The sequence below is a fragment of the Anoplopoma fimbria genome, chromosome 6 (assembly GCF_027596085.1).
Source record: "Anoplopoma fimbria isolate UVic2021 breed Golden Eagle Sablefish chromosome 6, Afim_UVic_2022, whole genome shotgun sequence".
NCBI lineage: Eukaryota > Metazoa > Chordata > Actinopteri > Perciformes > Anoplopomatidae > Anoplopoma > Anoplopoma fimbria.
Genome location: NC_072454.1, coordinates 25,754,234 through 25,781,350, shown reverse-complemented (window position 1 = coordinate 25,781,350; position 27,117 = coordinate 25,754,234). Strand labels below are relative to the sequence as shown.

The window sequence follows — 27,117 nt, the reverse complement described above, 5'->3', positions numbered from 1 at the left end:
GCAACTTCCATGTTACAATTTACATTACTCCATTCATTAGGTAAATTATATAATCACTAAATACTGGAAATAGTTCTGATAAACTAGTAGTTGAGTAGCTGTAGGCTGAGTGTAGGTGATGAATATCACTACTATAATTGGAGCAGCACTGTAGCTGTTTGAATACAGCTGCACCGCCGGCTGCAATGTGGCCATTGTGCCTATAATAGATTTACAAAGGTGAGCGTACGAGTCCATTCTTCTGAAGTGCAAATAGTGGCAATCTCCCTTTTACGCACACTTACACCACCAATATATGCACAGTCACAGACACTCTTCTGTACCCAATTATCTGTCAGTGCACACAGAACTCCAGTGAAAAGACTAATGCTCTCCAGCAGCACCTCTGCTTTCAAAAGATATAAAGCTGTAGGTTTACTCTGGGCAAAAGCACTACAATACACCCACCTGGGTTTTATATTTATTATTTTGGCCATCATTCCTTTTATTTTTTGGCATAGCTGCTCTATTTGATTGTGAGAACCAGAGAGTAAAGGCAGAAGAGAGAGGGGATGACATGCAGCAAAGAGCCCTGTGCTGGACAGGAACCTAATCAGTAGGGACTCAGCTTTAAGGTCTACCCGACTTACCGGTTCACCCCATCATTTCCTTAGTAACAATCAGTTAAAATATCATGTATAGTGGTGCAGAGAGACACAATTAACCTTGAAACAGAACATGACGTCACATATACAATACTTCTTTACATAAATGTTAAACAATTCATCTTTGTGAAAAAAACGTCTTCCAGTGTGAAAGGAACAGTCTGTACAGCTTCTAATGCCCTTAGTGACGAATTTGGGATTTGGGATGTTGGGTTATAGCAATAAAAGTGACTTGACTAAGAAACCTGTTTGGTATCACATAGTATTGAAAGCTGGAGTTGCTAATATTCTTCCCAAAAATCGTTGTAATATCTTTTTCTAGGGCTGGACCCCAATCTTCAACAATTTGGTCATGTGTTTGTTGTGTAGGTATTTGGATTTCAATTTTGGTATAGGGATGTTCATGTTTCTTTTTTTTTTCTTGGTTATTCTTTCTATTAGGGGGGTTGCATACAAATACCAAAACCAAACCGTTAAAACCTTTTAGAAATACAATAACAGAATCCTTAAGAATGACGGCCTTTAAACTGAAAGAAAAGTGTTGAAGAGCTTTGTCGTCCATCTCAGCAAAAAAGAAAGACTTGACTTGAATTAAGAAAGAAAGAAACACAATATTCAATATTAAATCAAAGGGCCTGCGTGAATCAAAATCAAATTGGGTTACAGCCAGAGATTCAAATCCCAAACCAGACTACATTACATTTTCTTATGAAACTGGTTGTTGGAGTGCTGGAGTTAATTTGATAATTCCCCTTACAACTCTTGTTTACAGTGTGGATTTTGTTTGGTGAAGAAACAGTGAGATAGGACTCTTTTCTCCCCTGCAGTGTGGTGCTTCTTTCAATTGTTGTGTAGAGGAGCTTTCTCTCAGGCTGAGGAGCAGTGACTGGACTAACCTTGTTAACATTGACTAATACAACAAGCATCTCTCGGTTCCTTGTCTCTGAGCAGAAAAGACGAACAAAGAACGTAGCAACCCTAAACTGGCCAGATGTAAATGGAGTAATTCACTATCTATTTCAGAATCCCAGTCTCTCTTTTATCTACACTGCCACAGAGAACAAATGAAAGGTTAATATGTTCAAATGGCAGCTATCACTGTATTAAAGTTCCCTTTTTTACCTCCGGGACCAAAACCCAGACAGGTCTTCCTTTGATCCCTAAATAAAACACTCATAGCAATAAAAACAGCCATCGCACTTTCCGTTACACTTTGACGTATCATGGGCTTCCTCACAAACAATGGGATAACACACACACTAATAAACTTGATGAAACGGATGCTCTGCGAAAAACAAGAACGAAAAAAAAGGTAAATAAACAGAATGCAAAATTTTCTTACGTACTTTCTAAATCTAAAATCAGCTTGTATGATGACGTTTAAATTGGGACATGTTCAGAGGAAGTTGCTCTGACAAAATCAATGCCTTCCCTCTTAATGAGGACATTCTCATCTTCAGATTTGTTTATCTTTACCTACTTTTTCAGTTTAGTTGTAAGTAGCTCACAGATTTGCTCTTAAAGCCTGCTTTATTATTCAGTTGAGATTTTACTTATCACGTCTAAAATCAGTAGGTTATTTAAGACTGGTTATTGCAGTTATTTTTCGAATTTCACTTTTTTAAGTCAAATGTCAGAAATAATTTTGATTATGTCTGATATTTTAATTATTTAATTTGAGTACGAAAACTCAAAGTATCAAAAAAATTGGCGAATAAAATTGTCTGTAGTGAACTGAAATATTCTTAACAATCACAATGCAATGTTTCGCATTTGATAGGTGATTTGACAGGCGCCAACTACTGAGGGTCCATTTTACAAGGAATGGTGAACATTAGAACAAGGGAGGGGTTTCAGAAAGAGCTACAGTCAGTTTCCATTTCTGATAAAAAGCAGATGGCAGCTAAAAAATTAATTAATCAACAAAGTGCTAGCAAAAGATATGGGCTGTCAGAGTGAAGTGCATGCCTGAAAGGAGCTTCTGTTTACCACATTCTCACATAAAATCACCTGATCAAAAACCGCTCTGACTTGACACAGATGTTACAAATGACTAGTGAATGTGATATTGCTTGCAGCTGTAATTTACATCACACTGTGTGTGTCGTAAACTACTGTTGTCTATACCAACAGTTATACTTGTAAATGTATCGTAAACGTGTTTGAGTGGAATGGGTTGTACTGGCCTCCATAGAATAAGTCATCAGAGGGCTATGTGTATACTGAAAGCAGTCACCATGGAGAGGCGGCTAGCTGCAGGCCGGTATTAAACCACTGCTTGGCGGATAGCTCGGACGGAGCAGCATCTCCTGTTGCTCGGCTGAACATCCCTTTGCTCTCCAGCAGTTCTGGGAGGGTGTGTGTGAGGCAGAGAAGGTGGGGGGTTGAGCAAACCCTTTTCCCTGTCACTGCACGGCTTGGTAATTTAATATAATACCACATGTCAGATCGATTTGTGTATGGTTATAGGGTACAAGTCGCTGCAAGGCAAGTGCGCCGCAATTCCCTGCCACATCCAATTAGCAGCCCCGTTGGTGATGGGGGTGGTGTGGGCTGAGGGGTGGGGTGCATGGCCAGTAGCTCAGGTGTTTACGTGGGTATATCAGGCTGGTTAACAGTGACGCATATTCTGTAGAATGTGTTGTCAAACACAACATCACAGACACGTGTTAAGTTACAGTATGAAGCATCAGAACATTTTAAGTCTAACTCCCTCAAAACTATCTGGTACACAGCAGGACTATCAATATATCATCTGGATGTTTCCATGGAATATTACTCCATTAAAGCAGGGCTTGAGCCTATATCACCTTTTTAAAAGAGTGCAGCTCTTAGTTTGACCAGGGCTTAGCTATGCAGCTGAGCAGAAATATTATCGGTATTTTACTTCAAAACACCAGGATGGTTGGTCGTTTGAATGAATAAAAAAAAGACTATTTCTTTCCCATCTTTCAAAATTACACAACAATGTCACTTTTTATTTGGCTCAACATACAGAAGATGCTCTTGAACACAAACACATGATAAAAGCCAACACTTAAGTTTAATTTTGCTTAGTTTTAACTCTGAATATATGTTAATTGACTACGCTGATAAAATCAAAGAAATGAGAAGCCTGCTGACAACATTTATATTGCTCTTGGTTTTATGGGGAATAATAATGCACAGGGGAGTTGCAGTGACAAAACATTTAGATGTTTTAAGGGGATGGTTGCATTGCACACTCTGGACTAACCCCTGTTATAGAAACTGAATCCTACCTACAATGGGTAGCCCGCTAAGTCAATACAAAGACGCAATTTCACTCTAGGCATCTCATTTGCGGGCTACATCATTAGTCACTCAGTTTCTCTTTTTCAATTTTATCATGACATAAAAAACATCCACCCCCCACCGCCACTGAACTGGCCTGATGTACTCACAACTATCCTTTCAATTTCAATAGAGGAAATTTTACAACCTGAATAATGGGCAGATATTAATGACTCAATACTCTGTGAATGGCACAACCTAATTCAGCTCAATTATGTAGTAGACATGTGTGGATGTAGAACGTAGCAGTGGATTTATTGACTAAAATCACTATGAAGTTTAGTTTTACATTCGTATGGCTCAATCTGAATTTTCAAGTTGCCTTTTTAACATAGGAAGCAGGTTTCAAAAGCATTAAGAACAAAGGAGTTGTCATGGAGACACAGGCTAACAAAAAGGTGCTCTGCCTAATTTGCATTTGTATAGACAGCAACAGTGGTTTGGTCGCCCACACAGTCCTTCTTTGGAGCTGTCTTTGGCATCAAGAATAATGATCTGTCATGACTGGTACACCATCCTAGTTAAATAAATGACAACTCAATTTTAAACTACGACCATTGGTTCAGAAAGGAGCAACGCACTGTTTCCCTTGTTATCAAGTTGGCATTTCAGTCTTCTCCTTTGTACACCAATGCTCGTCTGTCATGCAAACACTATCTCCCTCCTCACTGAGCTCACCAGCTGCTTTAGACGTTAGGATGTTTGCTCCTTGAAGCCCAACAGAGAGAAATCTTACCACTTGAACACATAACATTTACTTATTCATTAAACATTTGCACAGTCTTTCAGCTAATCTCAGTCTATTGCAGTGTTCAAACAACAAGCAACAAACAAACAACAGGACGCTCCATTGCCGTTGAAGTGTTGCCTAAGTATTATATGTAAATGGCACTAAGAACTGACTAACAGTATTTTTTTAGATGGAACAGAACAGGGTGAAATAATTATTGGAGTGCTAAAAAAAAAAGAAAAGTTAAAACCAGCTTAACTTTGATGTGTAACCTGTTGCTGCAGCATATGGTTTAACAGTCTACAGGTCTTTGTCTTTAACATCTGCTCTCTGCTGGCCCTTTGAAATCCTATAAGCTATTCTAAACATCAGACTTACACAAACCCGCATCCCTCAGTGACTCAAGGAGGAAGGGCACGACAAAAATAAATGATTTTATTTGATTTGGCTCTGCTGCTGCTCAATAGATTCTATATAATATCATTTCTGTTGAGGAGAAGTACAAAATAGTCAGTGGTTACCGTCACTCTAAGTAAGACTGACATAGCAGAAGAAAAACAGACAAGCATACGTCATGTCAGTTTCCAGATCCTTCTAGATCCAAAGAAAAAGAGTTCAGAGTGATTCCGCAAAGATTAGAGTTTATCGAGTGGCTAACACTGCTGCATGTCTTCCAAGGCACACAATCAAAAGGTACAAAGTGTACATGATACTGAAATGTTTGGTAATGCTTCATTTTTTCGACTTGACAATTTCCTATTCATTTCATACGAGGTGTCACACAAAGATAGAGTAACTTTGGTACTAGTATAGAGGAAATAAAGGCAGGGTGTAATTGGTACTCTTCTAATTTAAATGACAACAATTAATCTCAAACAAAACCTAAGCCCCTTTCATACAGAGATTCTGCAACACTGCTGTAAAGAAGATCCGCCATTACATGAGCTTTGTTTATTCACACTGGACCCAACATTGGCAGCATAATGCCGCCCCAGTGTGTGATTTCAGATAGCATCTCATCTTCCCCTCAAAGGCTCCGGAATACAAAAAAACAGTAAATTGATAAAGTGTGTTGCTATCAGCATATTAATATTTACACTTCGTCAAATACTGTATTTAGACACAGGAACATTCAAAATACTGATGTTTGAAAAACATCACTGATCCCTGTCTCTGAATCTGGCTAATGACTAATCAGTGTGGCCATTATGTGGACTTCTATAGACCCATTGTGACTCTCTGCAGTACGTAACAGGTAATTTCTTCTCTAATGAGAGACCATGCCTATTGGACCAGAGAAATACATTCCAAATATAAATGGCAAGGAAAAACTGTAATATGGACGTGGCTCTGCCCGTCATGCACCTAGCTGCTGGTCTATTGAGTTTCCTGAGGTGAATTGATCCATGGAAGAAGTGATTAGAAACAAACAGCTTGTGGGACCAACCTCTCATGTCTTTAATCTGCTTTCTGCTGCGCAGCCGGCCGTTGTCAAACAGAATTAGAACAGGCCATTTAATTGGCCCGGCAAAGCGGAAACGAGTGGTGAATGTGTCACCCACCACAAGTCAATGTGTGCGTTAGGAAAATGACAAAAGTGATTGGCTCCCTTAGGTACTATTTGATTATGTACTGCATGTGCATGTTGACACGACAAACAATGCCTCCCTAGCCTCGTTTTTTAAAGGAGAGACAACGCTTAATCACATCGTTTATTTTCCAGAATTAAAGACGTCTACAGAGCATCAGACTGTAACATTTATTTTCCACATTTCAGATATTTAGTAAAGTATTATATTTTTTTAGTTAAGTTTTATTTACCACTAAGTGCCGTTTTAAAATGCATGAGATGATTCCGACACATCAGCATATGTATCAAAAATTGAAAGTTGTTATTTAATACTTAGTTATGTTTATATATATATATATATATATATATATATATATATATATATATATTAATTTTTTTAATTTAACATTAATGTTAAAATTAATTAACATTCATTTTATGTCAATATTTTATAAAGCAACACTGATGCATTGAATAGTTAGATTTATTTTGTTAAATAAAAACGTGTCAAAACATTTTTATGCATTTGAAAAGTTAATACAAAAACAATGTAACCATTTTTTTTTCCAAGTCAGGTGATGTATACACCATTTTCAATAGCCAGCCCTAGTTCTTTATGCATTTACTTTTGTCCGCCTACAAACTAGGCAAGTCGCATTTAATTGTCGGATTAGCCAGATGAGTATATTTACTATTTTGTCCATCAATTTAGTTTCAAGAAAATGTCTTGCATAACTTGATGTCGATATAAAATTGAATATACTATGATGGATGATGTTGCCAAATGTTGTAGGTGTGTGTGTGTGTGTGTGTGTGTGTGTGTGTGTGTGTGTGTGTGTGTGTGTGTGTGTGTGTGTGTGTGTGTGTGTGTGTGTGTGTGTGTGTGTGTGTGTGTGTGTGTGTGTGTGTGTGAGCCTCCTCATCAACCAACTGTCTTTCATCGGCTGTTCGGGGCAGATTAAAGACACAAAGACACCCTAAGTGGAACATCAAACAACCACTGTTACAGGTGTGTGGATGTGTGGGTTTGTGTTTGTGTGCTTGTGCGTGTGTGTGTGTGTGTGAAGTGAGTATTGACTACAGCAGGAGAGGATCAGTCATAGTGCCGTGGCTGATCCTGAGGTCTTAGGTGACAGCTGTGGACAACACTCTTGACTGGTTTCAAGATGAACTGAACTACAAAACCTCAGAAGTAATAGTTACAATATGTGATGATTGCTTTTTGGACAGTTTCATTATATTAACTTCCTAACAAACACTAAATGACAAGTTTCACTGCTTAACACTAAGCGTACAGATCACTCAATCAATGTGTCTACTAGCACTGAATTTATTTCTTAACAGACCTAGTGAGCAAAATTGCGATGACTTTATTGCTATTTCAAATGTATGGCACTGAGTTTGTGTTACTGTGGTTTAATGTCATGTGCAGTATTACTGTAGCTTACTGTATTTAAGGTGGATAAGATCACAAGGGAATCTAACAAGTACAGTCACAATCCTTTTCAATAAGTGTGTATGATCACCCTGTATGAATAATTTACTGTATGGGGCTGTCAGTCTGTAGAATTCAGTATCTATACATATATACAATTATAAATGTTATGAAAATTCATCCTTACTCTACATTTTTTTTCAAATTCTCACATCTGTATAAATTGCTTCAGTCTAAATCGGTCTAGAGACTGTCATTTAGAAATAGGGTTGTTGTTGTTGAACAAATATATTAGTACATTTTGAATTACGGAGACAACTTCTTATATCATAATATTATACCTTTTTGTTTCCTTTGAGCTCTAGCAGTCCTACAGGGTGCATGGAGGTTGTTTAACTGTTCAAATAAAATAGGTGCAAGTTAGCAGTACTTCCACTACTGGTGTACAAAGGAAGCTAAAAGAACAAATGTGCTGAAACACATGAGGTCAATAGCATTTCGTGTTAATGAGTCTTCATTTTGAATCTCTGTTGTGAATCTTGAGCCAAAGCTGTTAAATACAGTAATCCTAATGCAAATACAATTTAATAAAAATGTATAAATACAATTCAAATTTGAATGCCCTTATGCTAACAATTATTAGATTAAATTTGCAATATTTAAAAAAAATCATATCCGATGTCTTTGAACTGATGGCTTTTACTGATCCAACCCTGGAAAGTGCTCTCTGACAGAGACCCTAAACAGATCAAGATGTCTGCTGGGAAGCTGTCCACATTTCCTGACTTTCTAATCAGTGATGTTACATGTTGCTGTGGATAAAACCCTGCGCCTGGGAAGAGTCTGGGAAACTGGATGATTTTCTGCTTTGGGCCATGAGACTGACCAAGCGCATCATCAAGCAGAGCATTTGGCCTCATAAAGCTGGAAATATAAATAAATATATACACTCTTTTCATACAACACAAAGCCATCCATCGAGTGCAACCAATTGTTGTTGCACAACAAGATGTTGAGCTGTGGTGTTCCTGTGTATGTCCCTTCGGTCAAGCTGTCAGCAAGAATCAGCTTTCAGGGCCGACGATGGAATCGACGGGGCAGATGTGCAAACACGCCTGACAGAGCCCCCACACCCCCGACCTTAACACACCATAAATGAGTAATAAAAAATAAAACAAGAACACACACCTACCCAATCTCACACTCTGTAATGGAACAGGCTTCATTTACCCAGTTCACAGGTGGTCTGTGTTGTGCAGATGCAAGCACACACAGTACAATGAAGTGGCTGAGGTAAACATTGACCAATGGGAGACAGCAGAGATAAAGGGAAATCTTTCTTTGTATAACAAATATATGACGCAAATGAGAATTTATCCAGAGCTACAAGCAGGAGGTCATCTCCTTTATATACATACATACAGAATGTGTGTACACACACGTATACACACACACACACACACACACACACACACACACACACACACACACACACACACACACACACACACACACACACACACACACACACACACACACACACACACACACACACACACACACACACACACACACACACACACACACACACACACACACACACACACACACACTATTTCTAAAGGTGCTATTGACATGAAATTTTCACCAGCCCCACACCATGATGTTCCCACCGCCAAACTTCACTGTTGGTCTGGTGTTTTTGGGGTGATGTGCAGTGCCATTTGACCTCCAAACATGGTGTGTATTATGGCATCCAAAGAGTTCAATGTTGGTCTCATCTGACCAGACTATATTCTCCCAGTATTTCACAGGCTTGTCTAAATGTTGTGCAGCAAACTTTAAACGAGCTTCAACATGCTTTTTCTTCAGCAATGGAGTCTTGTGTGGTGAGCGTGCATACAGGCCACGGCGGTTGAGTGCATTACTTATTGTTTTCTTTGAAACAATTGTACCTGCTAATTCCAGGTCTTTCTGAAGCTCTCCACAAGTGGTCCTTGGCTCTTGGACAACTCTTCTGATAATTATTTTAATAAATCTTGCGAGGAGCACCTGGTCGTGGCCGGTTTATGGTGAAATTATGTTCTTTCCACTTCCGGATTATGGCCCCAACAGTGCTCACTGGAACATTCAGAAGTTTAGAAATCCTTCTGTAACCAATGCCATCAGTATGTTTTACAACAATAAGGTTGCGAAGGTCTTGAGAGAGCTCTTTGCTTTTACCCATCATGAGATGTTTCTAGTGTGACACCTTGGTAATGAGACACCTTTTTATAGGCCATCAGTTGGGACTGAACCAGCTGATATTAATTTGCACTGACAAGGGGCAGGATTGCTTTCTAATTACTGATAGATTTCAGCTGGTGTCCTGGCTTTCCATGCCTTTTTGCACCTCCCTTTCTTCATGTGTTCAATACTTTTTTAATTCATAATTAAAACATAACATACACACTTTCTTGATAAATATCGTGACATTTTATTAAATCATTGTAACAAAGATTTATATTGAGCAGCATATTTCAGGAAAATAAAGTCTGGTGGACAAACTATGCAACAGCAATACTGATTCTGAATAACCTCAAACATACAGCATCTTTGGAATTTCTGTACAGGTTCTTCTTCTCACTGGCCATAGAGGCCAATACAATACATGTGCAATAAGCTAATATTGTCCGTAATATCGACTCAGTCGATATAATTAATTGAAGCGTTTCCATACAGAAAAAGAGAGCAGCACACAGCACTAGCTAATGAAAGGGTAACTGTTATCCGTTTTTTCCTCGTCACTTGATATGCGGAGCATGCTGCCGCTTTCCAAAAACTAACTATTTCTATCTTGGGGTGCAAGCGTTGCTTCCTAAAAAATATGCTCTTGGGAGCGCTTGCACTCGCTGCTGTTCTCGCTTTTGACTCCTGTTATGTGTCTGCATTGGCGGCAATGGATGCGAGTGCGCAAACAACTCAGCACACACTATTGTCACAGCGTAGGAAAGCACATTACTATCCTCGACCCCCCTCTCCAAGAGTTTTGGTGAGCATGAGAGAATAAGCACAACAATTAGAGGATGCAGGCTTTGGTGAAGATACACTTAGGATGAGTGAATGCTCAAGTAAACATTGATGTTCAAACATACTGTATGTCAATCAAGGTTCTAGCAGACAGTTAAGCAAATATACTATATTTAAGTATTCAAATAACGTTTGGCAATTGAAAAACTATACAAACATCCTGTGAACTTGAATAGCTCATTAAAATCCAGTTCAGAGAGTTGAACGTAAACTAGTAAACTTAGCACTCCGACACTATCATACTTCCTCACAAACAGACCGCAGGCAGGTCAGACTGGCAGCCGAAACCTCCTCCACTCTACTGTTGAACACCGAAGCCACCCAAGGCTGTATGCTTGGCCCCCTCCTGTTCACGCTGTATACCCACGACTGCTACCCCAAACATGGAGAATTCTGTTGTGACACTACCCTCATTGGCTGGCTGCGCCACAGGGGCAGAGGTCCGTAGCTAGCTTGCAATCTTCGATGATAGTTTGTGGGTCTATTTTCTATTTCTATTCAGTGTTTATTTCAGTTTATTTTCCAATAATTGACTATTACAGTTCTTTGGGTACTGAGGAAATCAGTGATTTTGGTGACAAGCGGTGCCTGTGAAGAGCTAAAGGATATTAAAAGGCAAAACCCACCCAGCCACAACCAGTTCACCCTGCTGCCGTCTGGAAAGAAATAGAGGAGTGTCAGCTGATGAAGCATCTGACTATATAGCAACTTCTTTCCTCAGGCTGTGAGACACTTCATTTATCCACAACCTTCATATATATATATATATATATATATATATATATATATATATATATATATATATATATATATATATATGAAACAGCTGTTTCTTGGGTTTTTTCTATGTGTTTTTCTTAAAAAAATCTAAATCTGCATTTTGTTTTGCAACACTGTTCTACAATGACAATAAAATAACCTTGTAATCTTGGAAGACAGAGACATTAAACCAGCCCTAAAAACATGTTGAACACAGTTCCTGATAAGAGTGGCTCTCCCGTTGGGAAGACGGACACATGGTTCAGTGAAAAGCAGGAGCATGGCGCTCACAGTGGTTAAATTGAGGGGATATTCAAATGGCATGAAAACCATTAACATACAAGAGACAAGTGGCTGTTTTCATAAGAGAAGCGAGGGAAGCTCATATCTGGCAATCATTGAGGGAAAAAGGGCGAGAGCCAGAAAGATGGTGAATTGACCTTTTCCAGATGGTATATCCTTTAATCCGTACTACAGAGTCCTGCAGGGGACATGCAGACTGGAGAAGTCTGATAAACCAGGCTCAAATGCCACTGTGAATCTGCATTTCTATGCCTATATTAACAAAAAAGGGATACAAGTGCTTTGAAGTGGGTCCACTTGGAGAAGGCTGTGCTGATGTCTGTAATGGTTGAGTGTTGGGGAGGAATGGTTCACATATTCATTATTTATTGGATTGCTGGCTGCACCTCAAATGACCATAGGGTCAGTTCTTGAGAAGGTTATATGTGTTTGCGTTCATGTAAGGTGTGCAGTGCAAACTGAATTTTTTGTGTAGCACATGCTCTAGCGGTACAGAAGCAATTTCAGGAAGTAGGAAATGACGGTCTGAGAGTGTTCAACCAACAATGGAATGTAACCACAAATTCTTGCGTTACAGATTACCTAAACCCCCAATCAACTTTATTCAGCTGCACAGCTGATTTATAGTGTATGGAGAGGGCCCCTATTAGCTGTTAGATCACTAAAGGGCATGCTGGTACAGCTCCCTCTCCATCGCTAGCTACAATATTCATTGGTACACCGATGAAGGGCATACTGGTACTTTTTAAAATGTTACAAAAATAAATGTTTCAAAATAAACTAATATATGATTCAATTAATCATTGAGAATACAAGGTTGAATGTCTGTCTTGTTCATGAGGGCCAACAATCAATTCAATGGCAATATGCTTCAACGATGCAACTGGTAAGCAAACTGAAACAATCCTCTTCCTCCATTACATTACTCCTCAGCTCACCTCTCGAGGAGTTACACCGCTCCTCTAACACATCAAATGTCACAAATACGTTGTTCTGCAACTGTCCTGTTAATGCAGAACGTACATGTAATAGAAACAATGTCTACCCATGTGAAGATATGAAAATTACATGTAAAGATTATCCTGGTCAAAATAATTGTGATCACAATTTCATCTTGATAATCATCAAAATAAAATATATATATTATAGTGAACATTGTTTTTAGTGAAAAGATTAAACAATCTTAAACAAAGATAATCTTTAATTTTACCACTTCTAATCAGGGCTGTCTAACCATCAGGAGAATACAGTAAATGTCTTGTTCGTGTGATAACTGGATCTGGAATCAAGAATTTAACATGACTACTCGATCTGTAGAAAACGTGATAACAAATACCTATATTATGTTTTTCATGTCTGAAAAGGTCCTTGTTTTTACACAAAAATAAACCAAACTGTGACCCAACATTAAGCCTTGCAAAAACACACTGGCTGACTGCAGGTCTATCTATCTTAGTGTAGTATTTGATTTCAACTGGAACCTGAACAGATGTTTCCTGACAACCATTTTAGGAATAACCTCGTTTGTAATATTTCAGTTTGTATTTGCAAAGTAAAGTTAACTCTGAATTGCAAACAGAAACATACGGCACACATTTAGAAAATTTACAATGAACTGCTGTTTTCCCTCTGAGAGAACTGACAGAGTAAGATCATGTGGTTAGTAATGAGATGGAGGCCTGATATTTCACTGCCCCCTGCTGGACGAGGATCCAACTCCCCGATGGTCATTAAACATTACATGAAAACTCAGTGCCGAACAATTACTGTTCAACACAATACAAATCTTTGAGCCATTGCAAATGTCATTCAGAAGTGTGAGGCAAGGATAGCGACAGCATTAGGCTTTGCTGGAGCCAGAGCCAGTAATTACGGCTGACATTTCACTCTAAAACTGTCATTAGTCACTTCCAAACCAGCCTGATGTGATTGCTGTAATATCTCTAAATTGCAGCAATTAGAAAAGGTTTGCCGGAGGGACCTGAAAGTTTTCTGTGCCACTCAAAATGTCAACAATGGGACAATCTCATCAGTGCAAGGACGATGAAAATTAGCTTGTATTAATGTGTCAATAAAACAAGGTGTCCAATATGTGTCATTAGAGGAAGTGTGCGTTTTGTACTTCTGAGTGTTTGAAAAGCTCTGGTTTTAAAAGGTGCTATATTTGATCATTAATATAGCAGCAAACAACAATTATATATGTATATATATGCCAAGATATAGGAGTAAAGTCTACCTGAGCAGAGAATAAAGTCCCTCTACCTGTCTGTTTCCCCCTGCTGTTCACATAGCAGGTAGGATAAGTCCCTTTTAGTGCATGTGAGCGTGCCCGACTGGTTAGCTCACGGCGGTTACAGCTGATAACCATTGATGAACACTGTTAGCTCTATCAGCACTGTTGCCTTTGTTTGCACTGTAAGCACTGTTAGCCATGGGCTCGCCATCCCAACGATGATAGTTGTTGATAGACAATAGAAATGCTCCCAATCACGTATATAGCACCAAATGTTGGAAAGTAGTAGAGCTCAGCAACAGGTGATTTTCTTTAATGAATTGTGAATCTTGGGAATTGACAGTGGTGCCATCATTAATAACAACACCTATTTGACGACTACAGCTCTTTGGGTAAATGTGTACTTCTTAACATGTCTCTTATGACACATACACCAGTCCCATTCCTCAGGTGCATTTACACTCCATCAATGTTCAAACAAACTTTCAATCTGCTTTCTTATTGGACGGAACATGGTAATGCTGATTTGTATCTTAATTTTTGTCAAGGTGGAAAGAAGGTGAAGGAGCAAAGTGAAGTGGGATGTTGAAAGGGAGGAGAACCCACCCGTTTGATGGAGCTGCGAGTCTTCTCCTTCCACTGGTGGCTGCTCAGCTCCAGGGTGCAGTGTACATAGGTTTCTCTGTCATAGGAGCCCAGGATGAACAGTCTGCAGGGACAAAGAGACAACTGTGAGATTTTACACAAAGACATTTAGAAGCACCAATAAGGCAAATGGAGGTGCAGCCGTTGCTTTGTAAGATAAGATAAGATAATCCTTTATTAGTCCCGCAGCGGGGAAATTTGCAATTTGTGTTTCTTAAAGAAGCAGTGTGTAGGATTTAGTAGCATCGAGTGGTGAGGTTGCATATTCTATCTGATTATTATAACTGAATACCCGTCTGCTAGAGAACTACGGTGGCCTTCAGGTAGCTAAATTTGAATCTAAATCTGATGACACATTTTGAGGTCACTGGTTACCATCAATCAAATCACACACATACAGTCCTGATGAAGCAGATTAGATGAGTTCTGACTGATATACTTCAAAAAGTACCATTGCTTTAGTAGAGCCAGAGTTTCACTTTGATTGTTGCACATTTAGTGAATAAAATGTTATTGATAAATGGGCTTTAATGCCTTATGTCATATGCAAAGCACTTTGAATTGCCTTGCTGTTTAAAGGAACTTCACAAATAAACTTGCCTTGCCTTAAATTTGACCAATATTAAGGCGATAACTTTATTTTTATAACTCATTATTTTGTTTGTTTATATTATCTAACATAAAACAATAAAACACTCCAGTTTATACTAACAAGAATCTAAATATTAAACCACCAGCACTATAAACACTGCCATGTTGTATTGAGACATGCAGTAATAAAGAGGATCCTATCATATTTCACTCTCAACGCAACAACCTGAGGTTATAAAGGCTTTATTGATCTTTACCCACAGACGCTTAAATCTGCCCTCGCGTTATGTGAGAGGATTGATGACATTCTGCATCAATACTGTACATCTTTTCTCTTTATTTCTAATCCTCAGACATCACAAGCCACTGATTTGAGACATAAAGATCAATTTACTGGCCATTGCTCGTGAGACTCACATGTGAGAACAGCCGTTAAAAGGTCTTCTGTGGCTCTTGAGCTTTGTCAGATCTGAGAAAATATTTGTGACGATGCCATGTCATCTCTTCATTGTTTAAACTGTCTCTTAGGTCCCCCAACTTTATGGAAGAGCAAAGATAAATCACAAAGAACGTTTAGAGCCAAAAATTATATTTTCAAATCCAAAAGGGGCAAGCCCCAACTGTTTTCTGTCAGCAGGGTTACTTTGTATTTTCATTATCTGTGCATCTGCTGAATTCTATTGGTAAATCAGTTTAATGTCTTTGTCTATAAAATGTCAGGAAAAAATAAAAAATACCCGTCACTAGTACAGAGAGCCAAGGTTACAAGATTTTCATTTGGAGATCTTCATATTGGAAACTAGAACAAGTCCATTTTTGGCATTTCTGCTTAAAGAATGTCTCACATAGTTACAATTACTTGAGTTATCATTTTTTCTCTTGCACTCATATAGTATCCACAACCAGCAGTCCACCATTAATTAACTGCTGTATTAATATTGTAATTTCAGAGAATAAAGCTGGACTTGAAACAGTACACAGGACCCGATTGTGTTCTGTGGTGCTAGAAAGAAAAGCTGACATATGTTTGGCTCCTGCTGCCCCCTGCTGGGCTAAAGAGATCAATGCCTGGGACACTGAAGAAAATGAGTTCTGTGAAACAAAGTGCATCTCTAAAGACACTGATAAAAGACACTAAAGCAATACTTCAAGAAGAGTGTGATTCCAGTAAGATCATCTTAAGTGATATGATGCTGACTGACCCCAAGACTCAACTATTTCACGCGTACAACTCATTCAACTAAGGTGTGATAAGATCTAACTGACCACTCAAACTGGTAGGCCAGGTAAAAACCGTCCCTGTACTGCTGATATAGAAGAAGGTGATATAAGAGGGTAGAGGAAGAAGAGTCTGTACGATTTTAATGGGCAGGGCATGAATTATTAATGGATGAGCCTGATCTGATCAACCACAACCAAGAATGAGTCAACACACACAGACACACATGCAACAAAGCACACATAGTCACATCCCATATGTCTCTCAAAAGCAGCTCTATCAGGGCGATCCTGGGCTAATTGATTTGACTGTTTGGCCAATTAATATTTAAACATGCCAGCTTCAGACAAAGAGGAAGTGCGTTTGTCTCAGTAAGGAGAGCCGGGCGATAAAGAATGTGGTCTGTCCAATATGATGGGAATGTAGATGCTAGGGTCTGAAGACACTTAATAGCAACTGCCACTGGCGCATAGATGATGAGGAAACAGTTAAAGTTCCCATTACACTTAGAATCTTTAATCAGCAATTCCCTTATGTAGAATTTGTATGGGTGGCTGATTCAACTAGATATTGTTTTTATTTTGTCATTTCCATTTTGAAAAGTCTGTTTGGAACTGCATTTTCAAATGTTGATTCAGTTATCCAGTACAGAAGACGGCCATCCAGAAGCAAGGATGCACCAATACAGGTATCAGATATCTGTCTGATACCGACTCAACTAGCGGGATCTGGTGTGTGTGACAATAAGCCAATCTGGAAATGGATACCTTTATTTTAACAAATACAAATTTTGTGCATTCATTTCTTTGTATTTAATTGTAACATTCTGTAAGGTTAAAAAAGCAATGCTTAATATACTATATACAATATTACGTGTTGAAAATGCGTAGGGTTTTTTCTTTCAGAAAGATTTTGATTTGCTGAGCTTTCACACCACAAATAAAGGCATCCACCAATCATGTAGTGCAGAATGGACATATTAAAATTGTTCACGAGTGCACATCAACACGGAGGCTCGGTAGTACAAACAAAGGTGGCAAACTTTATTACTCCTTTCAACCTTGACAAAGGAAGAGCAGACCAATTGCACTCCTTCCGATCTTACCTTTCACAATAAAAGCTCTTGACATATTCACTGCGTTACTGTTGACCAGAGGCAAATTCATTTAGAGCATTTCGCCAAGAGGAAAAGCTGAAGTTGGACACTAATTTACCTCACAAAGATCCTTGTAGTTGTCCCTCTGCCTGCCCCAATCTATTTGAACATTTTGTTGAAAAGGCTGTTGCAAATTTGCATCACTGTGGGTATGAATGGTCATTCGCATTCTTGTTTATTTGTCTTGCCCCTGGCTTGTGAAGTTCTTTATTTGGTATTTTGTAAGGATTTTTGATCATTTTAATCAATTCTCAGCTGGCACATTTTTTTTACATTTAGCACATCTGTTTAACAAATGTTATTAACCAAAAAATTGCTGCAACAACTTAGGAGACATACATTATATACATAAATATATTAAAAAAAAAAAAGTTGACACTGCTGAGCTGCATCTCAAATTAATCTTCAGGTTGACAACCGTCAGATAATGTCCACCACTTCTATTTGTCATCTGCTGTTGACCTGCTATCTCCTCCTAACAATCCCCTGACCCACTAAAATAGAACATGGCTCAATGGTAAAGAGCGCTGGAGTGGAAGAGGTTGAAATGACAGTCAGGTGGTTCAGTAGGACAAAGAAAACAATTTCTGCATTACATTAGCTAGAAATGCACTCAAATATATGCAGTGAAAACCAATTTGTAAAATACTTTATACTCAATTTTTTTAACTGAGCTATATGCTGTCCTTTTTTTGTCCAGAAAACCCAACTTGTTTTGGAAAAAAGTTAAACACAACTAAACAGGTAAACAGGTGATAGCATTATGATTAGGTAAGAAAGGGGCATCCTCGAAAGGCTCAGTCGTTTACAAGCAATGATAGGGCGAGGTTCATAGGGCGAGGTGCAGTGCCCAGAGACATTCAGTGTGTGGGGAGGTACAGGAAAAAAGTTTCTCACCTGCTACATTCAATGAGGGTGACTTTGAGTCGGCCTTCCACCAGCCTGCGTTCCTGGATGGACAGGTCCAAATCACAAGCCGAACCCAGCAGAGGCTGCACTTGGAACGGGAAGAAGGGTTTGTATCTGTAGAGAGAGACAGGAAACAAGCTTTCATTCAAGATCTCCATGATGGCACTGATAAAAAAACTACATGACTGTGCATCAGAGAGTAATCTCTTAACCTTTACATACTGTTCGTATTGACATTTGACAGCAGTAACGAACACTCAAGTGCCATTCTTTTACCCTCCTCACGATACCCTGCCGATCGAAACCGTTTTCAGCTGATCGTTCATGACCAGTGACCATGCGATCAGTCTGATATTCACGGCCCATTTTGCATGTCACATTTGCTCACATGTGCTTCCACTTCATCATAGTTTGACGTCGGCACACAGCAGCAAAGACAGTAACATGGCAGTCACACACAGACCTGCTCATAACGGGGCTAACAGGTTACGTAAACGGAGGTTATTATGATGCATTCAAGCACTTTTCAGAAAAATGAGTATTGGGCGAAGGTAAATTATAAGGCCATCATGATGCGTCCAAAGGTAATCATGTGAAATTTAATTTTTGGCAAGAAACAAACATAAACACAGCTGTTTGAACGAGATGTCTTCACAATTGTATAAAACAGATATTAGAGAGGATACTAAGACTTGTTTAACATCCTAACACTAGAATCTTATAAAACACAATTAAAACTACTAATGTCTAAGGAGGTTACTATTAACTATAAAGGTAACTATTTAAAATAAAATACAATCATGTATTGCCTAATCAATTGAATTGTGTGTTTTTATGCAAATAACCACTATAGATTTCAATAACAAAGTAATCGGATAACATTTTTGTTTGGAATGAGTTTTGTAGACCAACCAGAAAGTTAGCATCGCCCTGTTTTCCTTGACAAAAGGCCAACTGGATGCTCTGTGGCAAACAAACGTTTAAGGTACAAGAAGTCAAATGTTGGCACTCAATGAACAACATTTAATCAGATTTGAGAAACCTGTCCACCGGCTTTGAAAGATGTGAGCCGACACACACACTATAGAAGGCATCAGCACTGGTTTGCAATAGGCCATTTGTGAAGAATGTAACGAGTAGGAGGGGTCAACCTGAATGCTGGCCACACTGTGACTACTTCTGCTGGGTGTGGTGCCTGGTGGAGAACTGGCTCCCCGAGGGCAGCAGGACTGAGTTTGAATGAAGACAGTCATTGTAATGTAGAAACATGATGTCTGAGAGCACACACCCGTCCTTTGCTATTTTGGGCTTTCTGTACAACTGTTGTTTGCCTGAGGCTCCTGATGTTCTAAACAGTGGACTTTGTTCACGCAAATCAACCCCATTACTGGTGAAAGTGGTGTTACAGCGTGTCCATGCAAATGTTCTGGTGGCCACAAACACACAGTAAGGGTTTTATAAACAAATGGAGGGAAAATTCTCACACATAAGATAGAAACTCTGAGCATGTATGTGTGTGTTGATGGTTTACCAGCGAGTATCCTTCTCTCTTGACTTGAACCAGACAAACAATAGTCATACTACTTTGTGTGAAGCACCGACCTTCCAATTGGTAGACAACCCGCTCTACCTCTGAGCCACAGCCACAGTGCAGACATTACATACAGTTGAACAGCCCAAGCCTCCCGCTCGCCCACAGCCAAAAATCTGCTGGAATATCATATTATATATAATCCTGCCCCTTGTCAGTGCAAATTAATATCAGCTGGTTCAGTCCCAACTGATGGCCTAGAAAAAGGTGTCTCATTACCAAGGTGTCACACAAGAAACATCTCATGATGGGTAAAAGCAAAGAGCTCTCTCAAGACCTTCACAACCTTATTGTTGTAAAACATACTGATGGCATTGGTTACAGAAGGATTTCTAAACTTCTGAATGTTCCAGTGAGCACTGTTGGGGCCATAATCCGGAAGTGGAAAGAACATCATTTCACCATAAACCGGCCACGACCAGGTGCTCCTCGCAAGATTTCTGACAGAGGAGTGAAAATAATTATCCCGATATATATATATATATATATATATATATATATATATATATATATACATATATATATATATAAATATATATATATATATATTGATATATAAATATCTATTTAAATATTTTTTTATAAAAAAGAATTCGGTGTAGGAGCTTAAACTGGTTTGATTTCGTGCAAACTGGCTGAGTGGGCAGTTGTGATTATGACACCCTCTGGCAAATTAAAAGTAGCTTCAATCAGCAGCTCCATCAGGGCCTACAGCGTCACCGTGCTAAATCCAACCCTCATTGCATTAGAAATAAGCAATATGACAGTGTGATTAACATAATATTGTGTTTGTTTATCAACAGTATAAATTAGTTACTAGTGTCTGACAAGCCTTTCCCAATTGACCCTTCCTTAGTTCAGCCTTTTTTCACTAAATATCATTTGAGCAACCTTTGAGCCTGGCAGAACAGGTCAACTTTCCCTTTCATTTTCTTATTGTCGGCTAAGTTTAAACTGTTAATTAAGAAAACACTTGAACCTAACCAATAGGGAGCATCCATAATAGTAGTAGTATACAATCCTAACAATACAGATCCCTACAGATCACACACTGTAGGATTTTCATTGCATTCTACAACTTTTTTTTTTTCACTTGCATTGTGAAGGAAAGGAAGGAAACAGCAGCAACAAAAACACTGTGGAATTCATTCTACAACTTCACTTGCATCAGAAAGAATGAAGGAAAGGAAGGAAACAGCAGCAACAAAAACACTGTGGAATTCTCTGGAATTATAGAGCTAAAGTAATATGAACCAGTCTGTCATTATCACAACATTATAAATTTGACATCAGAAAAAACGTTGACCAATCACAACAGAGCGGGCTAGCTGACCAATCAGAGCAGACTTTGCTTTCTGGAGGGAGGAGCAAACGCTACAACGGAGCGTTTCAGAGAGAGGGTGAGAAGAGGTGCTGCAGGACAGCCAGGATGAGAAAAACAAGGCAGGATTATTATGAAACATGTTGTAACATTAATAAAAATATGCACCCGCATAATAGGGTAAACATGTTGTAATGCTGTAAGGTCTGTGAGATAAAAAATAAAAATGCACCCAGAAAATAGCATAATAGGGTCTGTCAGACTCCGTTTTTATTTATTCCTGTCGTTCACTTTGAAGGCAGTGCAAGGGACAAGGAACAGCTGGTTCAAATGAGGCGTCAGAGATACCATACCCCCATTATTTCACCACAAAAACCTAAATAAGGTGGCAGCTCGCTGGAGGGAGTTTGCCAGGAATCTGAGCATTTCCTTTTTGCTGTTGGCTATATTTTAAGTCATTTCCAGTAAATGTCACAGTATAAAACGTGTGTTTAGTATGAACATCAGTAGAGCGTGTGTACTGCTCACCCATCTTTTAAGTGGTTACGTCTTTAGTAAAAGATGATGCATGGCTTGTTTACGTGACGTCCTACTTATCAAACATTAACTGATACCTAATGAAACAACTACAAACATCAGCTGCCTTAGCTGGTCAATATTGTTAGGGTCCCAAGCAATACAGCGGTCAAATGTAAAGTAGACAGACAGACCGACAGACAGATTTATAGATGGATATTTAGATCACAACGATTTATCGCAATGATTATTGATTGTAGGGACATATTATTTTATTAGACTTTCACTTTCTTATAACAGAGCACGGCTTTCACTTTCATGCTGAGCTACATCCCTGCTGATGTAAAAATATTTGCCACAAAATAAGACTGGTCTTATTCAAAGTTCATCTCCAAGAAGCAAAACAAATATTTTTACCCAAAATTAAATCAACATGGCACTGCTCTCACTTCCACGTTGTGCTCCATTCATGCTAACTTAGGCATCTTTGAATTCAGGTGAAGAAGAACCTCATTTTAAGTCTAAGTCTTTTCATGCAGAGCATTGAGTAATAAACAGTACATTACTCTTCTACTCTGGAATGCAGCTGCAACATTGAGGAAAGTTCCTCACAGGCTGATGCTGATGGAGGACAGCTCCCCAAAAGTGTAGCAAAACTCCTGGAGCACTTCCTATGAGAGGCGCAAACATTTTAAACAATATTGCAGTCCATCTTTACCATTTATTTGTGGGAAGCCCAAATCGTGAATGTGATTCATATTCAATTCATCATGTGGTGCTAAAAGCTAGCACATGCAGGCTCCTCTGCCCTCAGCTCCTCTAAGCTTCTGCAATGCAGCTTCCGGATGAATACTAAACAAATTCATGGAGCTGGACTGATGATTATGGCAAAATAAGACCATCCCAGATTAGGCTTTCAGCATCGTATTCCCCCATAGCTGAGGCTGGGACTCCACGTGGGTGCTGTAATGCCTGGATTACCTCCAGTGGGCCGCGGTCACAGCCCTGCCCTCCACACAACTACCATCTGTGCCACTCAGCAAATCCCAAAGGTCCAGTGCTCATTCTCTGAGGCTGCTCTTCATTACATCATCTCATCACGCCCACTCACTCTGCATGGTTAAGGGTGATACACACTCTCCCAGACAACTCAAGGGCAATAAATGTGCATTTATCGCACATTTATTTAACAGTTGGATAGGCAACACGGATTCTTGGAGGTTTTTAAAAATATATGAATTCAGTGTCAAAGGTCAGTTAATATGAGCCAAGTAACAAGGTTTCCTGTAGTGTTTTATGGTCGTGAGGGCACGCCGTTCATCTGAAATAAATAATCCCCCACAAATGTCATAAGAAATCAAAAAATTAAGCTTAAGGGAAAACAAGCGAAGGCTCTTGATCACACAGTAGAAGACCACATATTCAACGGGTGAGGAGAATTTTCAGTAACTTTAGAGGTGATAACTTCAGAAGATCAACAATGTTGTTGCATTATTCAAGCATTGTGCCATACATTAGCATCTTAAAAGACAAAGGTCCTCCAATTATACGTTTTGAGCTACATCCTGTTCGGTCACTTCTTTTACATTCAACTCAATTTTGTTTGCGCAGCCCAACATCACAAAATGTCCTCAGAATGCTTTATAGCCTGTACAACCTGGGACATCGTCTGACCCTCTTATTGACAAATAAAAAACTAACAGGGAAATAAAAGGGAAGAAACCTCCAATAGATCAACAGAGGAGGGATCCCTCTCTCAGGATGGACAGAAGTGCAATAGATATTTTGTGTACAGCACAACATAACGAAATTACAACATATTTCCATATGTAGTAGAAGTCGCAGTAATAATAGCAGAAATAATAATAGAACAAATGATGACAGCAGTGGATAGAATAGAGTGATAATGATAAGCAGGGATACTAGCAGTAATAGTTATGTTCTGTGTCCCTTCTTATTGAAATAAGTAAAATGAGATTGATAATGATTTGGCTACAATTTATCATTTAATGCAGCGTTATACAAACTGTAGTTATTTGGTTCATGTTTGTTGTTTTTTTCAGACCGTCTCACAATAACATACTCACTGAACTCCTTCATAACAAACATTCACAATTGTCAATGTATTGTATCAGATTTGTGTATTTTCACAGCTTGTGTTTAGGGATTCTTATCGTGAGCAGCTACAGCAGCTTTGTGCCCATGTGAGAGCACTGAAGTACCAGAATGAACATTATTCCTAACTGAAGATCTGAAGATCACCTCTGTTCCCTCAACACACAGCTGCTGTGACCAGAGGTGGTATGAACCAAGAACCAAGGTAATGAACTGATTAACACCCTACTCTGATTTTATTTGTCTCTGCGTATTAAAACATCTTGTGCTCCCTGCAATCCCCAGCTTCCTGCCCCCAGCAGCACTCTGGTATGTACCCTAACGTCTGAACTATTGTGATGCATAGAAATTATTAAGAGTATGTATTTTCATGTCGTATGATAGGATGTAGCCTTTGAAGGTCCTGAGCTTCTTTCACTCCCTCACACTGTCAATGCTGTTTAGAATCTGAAATAAACAAAGCAACATCTTCACATGTTGGTGACATGACGTCAGCCATGATGAAGAGGAAACAGGATGTTTATGATCATATGTCTGAGATTTGTTATTGTGACAATCAGGCAGTTTTCTTAAATATTTTGTTATGAAATCACTGAATAAATCATCTCTTCCATCATGTGTTAAGTCATTTGCCTTTGTTTTTCAAATGACCATTTCAATCATAAAAGCTTATGTTTGTAGCTAAAGGCCACAGTAAGTCTAACTGTGCTCTGTGTGTAAGGATCATAAGTATTAAAAACATAAGTGTGTGCTTAACAGCTAACTGCCATGCCAGCTTGTATTTTGAATGTGATTGAAGTGAAAAGAGAATTTACCAAAACATCCAGTATGTGGTGGTTTAAACTTAAAATGGAAAAGAAAAAGCTTTTACTGAATCAACTAATTAATTATGATTGTTTTTTAAGAAGCTGCTCATCAGTTAATTATTTAACCTATCCTCCTATAGTATTAATGTGATATAAACAATACTGCATCAATAATTATAATCAAGCAACAGTACTAATAACTACTGTAAAGTGTATTTCTATTCTCTATCTAATACTTTTGTAATTTCATTCAAGTAAGATTTTGGCACTTTTAGCAGAGTGGTATCACTACTTTTACTTAAGTTAAAGTTCTGAGTACTTCTTCCACAACTGATTTTGGGCGACCCAGGAACAACGTTCTGAAAGCAGCAGCGCTCAGTGTTTACAGCCAGGAGATGAGGGTGTTTGAACGTCTGAACCAGGCTAATGGCTCAATCACTACCCGGTAGCTGTGCGTCTTTGCATTCAGCGCTGGCAGCTCTCGTTCACACCAGGCATACATGTACTGCGGTGGATTGTGGGTAGCATGTCATTTCTTTTTGATTTGGACCTGTGGTTGCTTTGTCAGGCAATCTTTGATTTATTTGATAGGCGTGATTCAATAGTTTTATAGAAGTCTGGCCCAACACAACTCCATGGATGAAAAAAAAAGTTGGATGATGAGGAACAGCTCCTTTGCCTAGAACTGTTAAGGTGGTTGTTGGTGTTCCAACAGGATGTGAGGTACTTTTCTGGAAAGAAACATCTCTTGGTTCTGCCTGGCGTGTAGTCACATTCTTCAGGGCGTGAGCTGCTCCCTAGGGTGCTGCTAAAAACACCTCTGCAGCACTGCAGAAGCTTTGCCTACGCTTTTTCTCAGAAGTAAAAAATTAGGCATCGGGTTAGCGCGTGGCTTATTCATCGATGTTCGGGTCCTTTTGCCAGCTCTTGTAAAGACAAAGATAAAGTAAATCAACTGTATTTCTTTAGAAAGAATAAGACAGACTTAGTTTTACACCATTAAGTGAACTGTATCATATTCACAGAACGTTTGGCCAAATGTGTCGGTGGACTTTACTTTAAAGCAGCATTGGTGCGGCTGGCTTAGAACAGACCGGGTGAGGTCACCTCCACCTTCTGCATAGAGCCTATTGGCTTATCTAATGGAACTCAGTGAAGCACATCGTAATGTCATGAAAAAGACAACTGAGTTTTTTTAATTCAGTAAGTCCTGCCCGTATTAGTTTGTGTCAATCTGACCAATGGATGTTCAGCAGAGTATGTGCATGTCCACCACGAGCACTGCAGAGTTTCTTCTGTTACTACTTTTTGATTCTGTTAGCAGCCTGACTGGAATGAGGACCTAGTATCACAAGTTTCCGTTTAGCTTTCTCTCATAAAAACTTTCTACTTCCCTTTTTCTCTCTCTCTATTTTTTCTCTCACTTCTTTAAACTGAATTCCCCTCCCTAAAAATATGTCCCAAAACCTAATCTACTAGGTCTATGTTGTACTCAAAAACATGTGATTTATTTTATAATCTACCAAAATGTTGCTTGAAATTGTTCCATAATCTGTTGAAATGTGACTGTAAAGATAAGTCTCTGTGTTCTGGATAATTTGATCATTCATATTTGGGTTTTTTTCTTGAAAACAAACAAATACATGACAAAAAAATACTTAAAAAAATACGTCAATAAGTGTCTGTGGCTTAACATTATTTTTGGGTCAAGTGACTAGTTCCAAGGTCAAGAATGAACTCTTATGGACAAAAAGGAAAAATAATTGGAAATATGATCTTCAATTTCCATGAAAACTGGACAAAGAAGATCATTGTAGTACACTAGAAAGCTCCAGAACAGAGTTGACCTTGTGCGATCAGGTTTAGATGACATGTTGATTCCAGTACCCAGGTCCTCCTACCCACAGTTAAAGGATCAATATGTGATATGCAATGTGCCCCTATTGATTACTAACTCTCAGTGTACGCACTACGCAGTATAGTCACAGTAGAACAAAAGCAGCTCTTGATTTTTAACACAATGTTGTTCCACAGTAGAAGACAAATGGAAATAATGGAGCTGTTCACTGCTGGAGGAAATGGACAACAGTTCAAGAAACAAAGAATAAAGTAAGAATTCCTTGATTTTGACTTATTTCCCAATCAAATTAAGCAGTGCTTTAGTTTTTCCAAAGGTTTTGCTATTTGGCATCG

The 27,117-nt window shown here is 38.9% G+C and overlaps 1 protein-coding gene across 1 annotated transcript in view; it reads right to left on the bottom strand.

Moving 5' to 3' along the window:
* pdzd8 (PDZ domain containing 8) overlaps positions 1 to 27,117 on the bottom strand; it is a 37,313-nt gene that overhangs the window by 8,082 nt on the left and 2,114 nt on the right. The window contains exons 2-3 of the mRNA XM_054600502.1: positions 18,564 to 18,689; positions 14,662 to 14,764 (exon numbers count right to left, since the gene is read on the bottom strand). Coding sequence (XP_054456477.1) covers positions 14,662 to 14,764; positions 18,564 to 18,689 — 229 coding nt within the window. The remainder of the gene's footprint in view (positions 1 to 14,661; positions 14,765 to 18,563; positions 18,690 to 27,117) is intronic.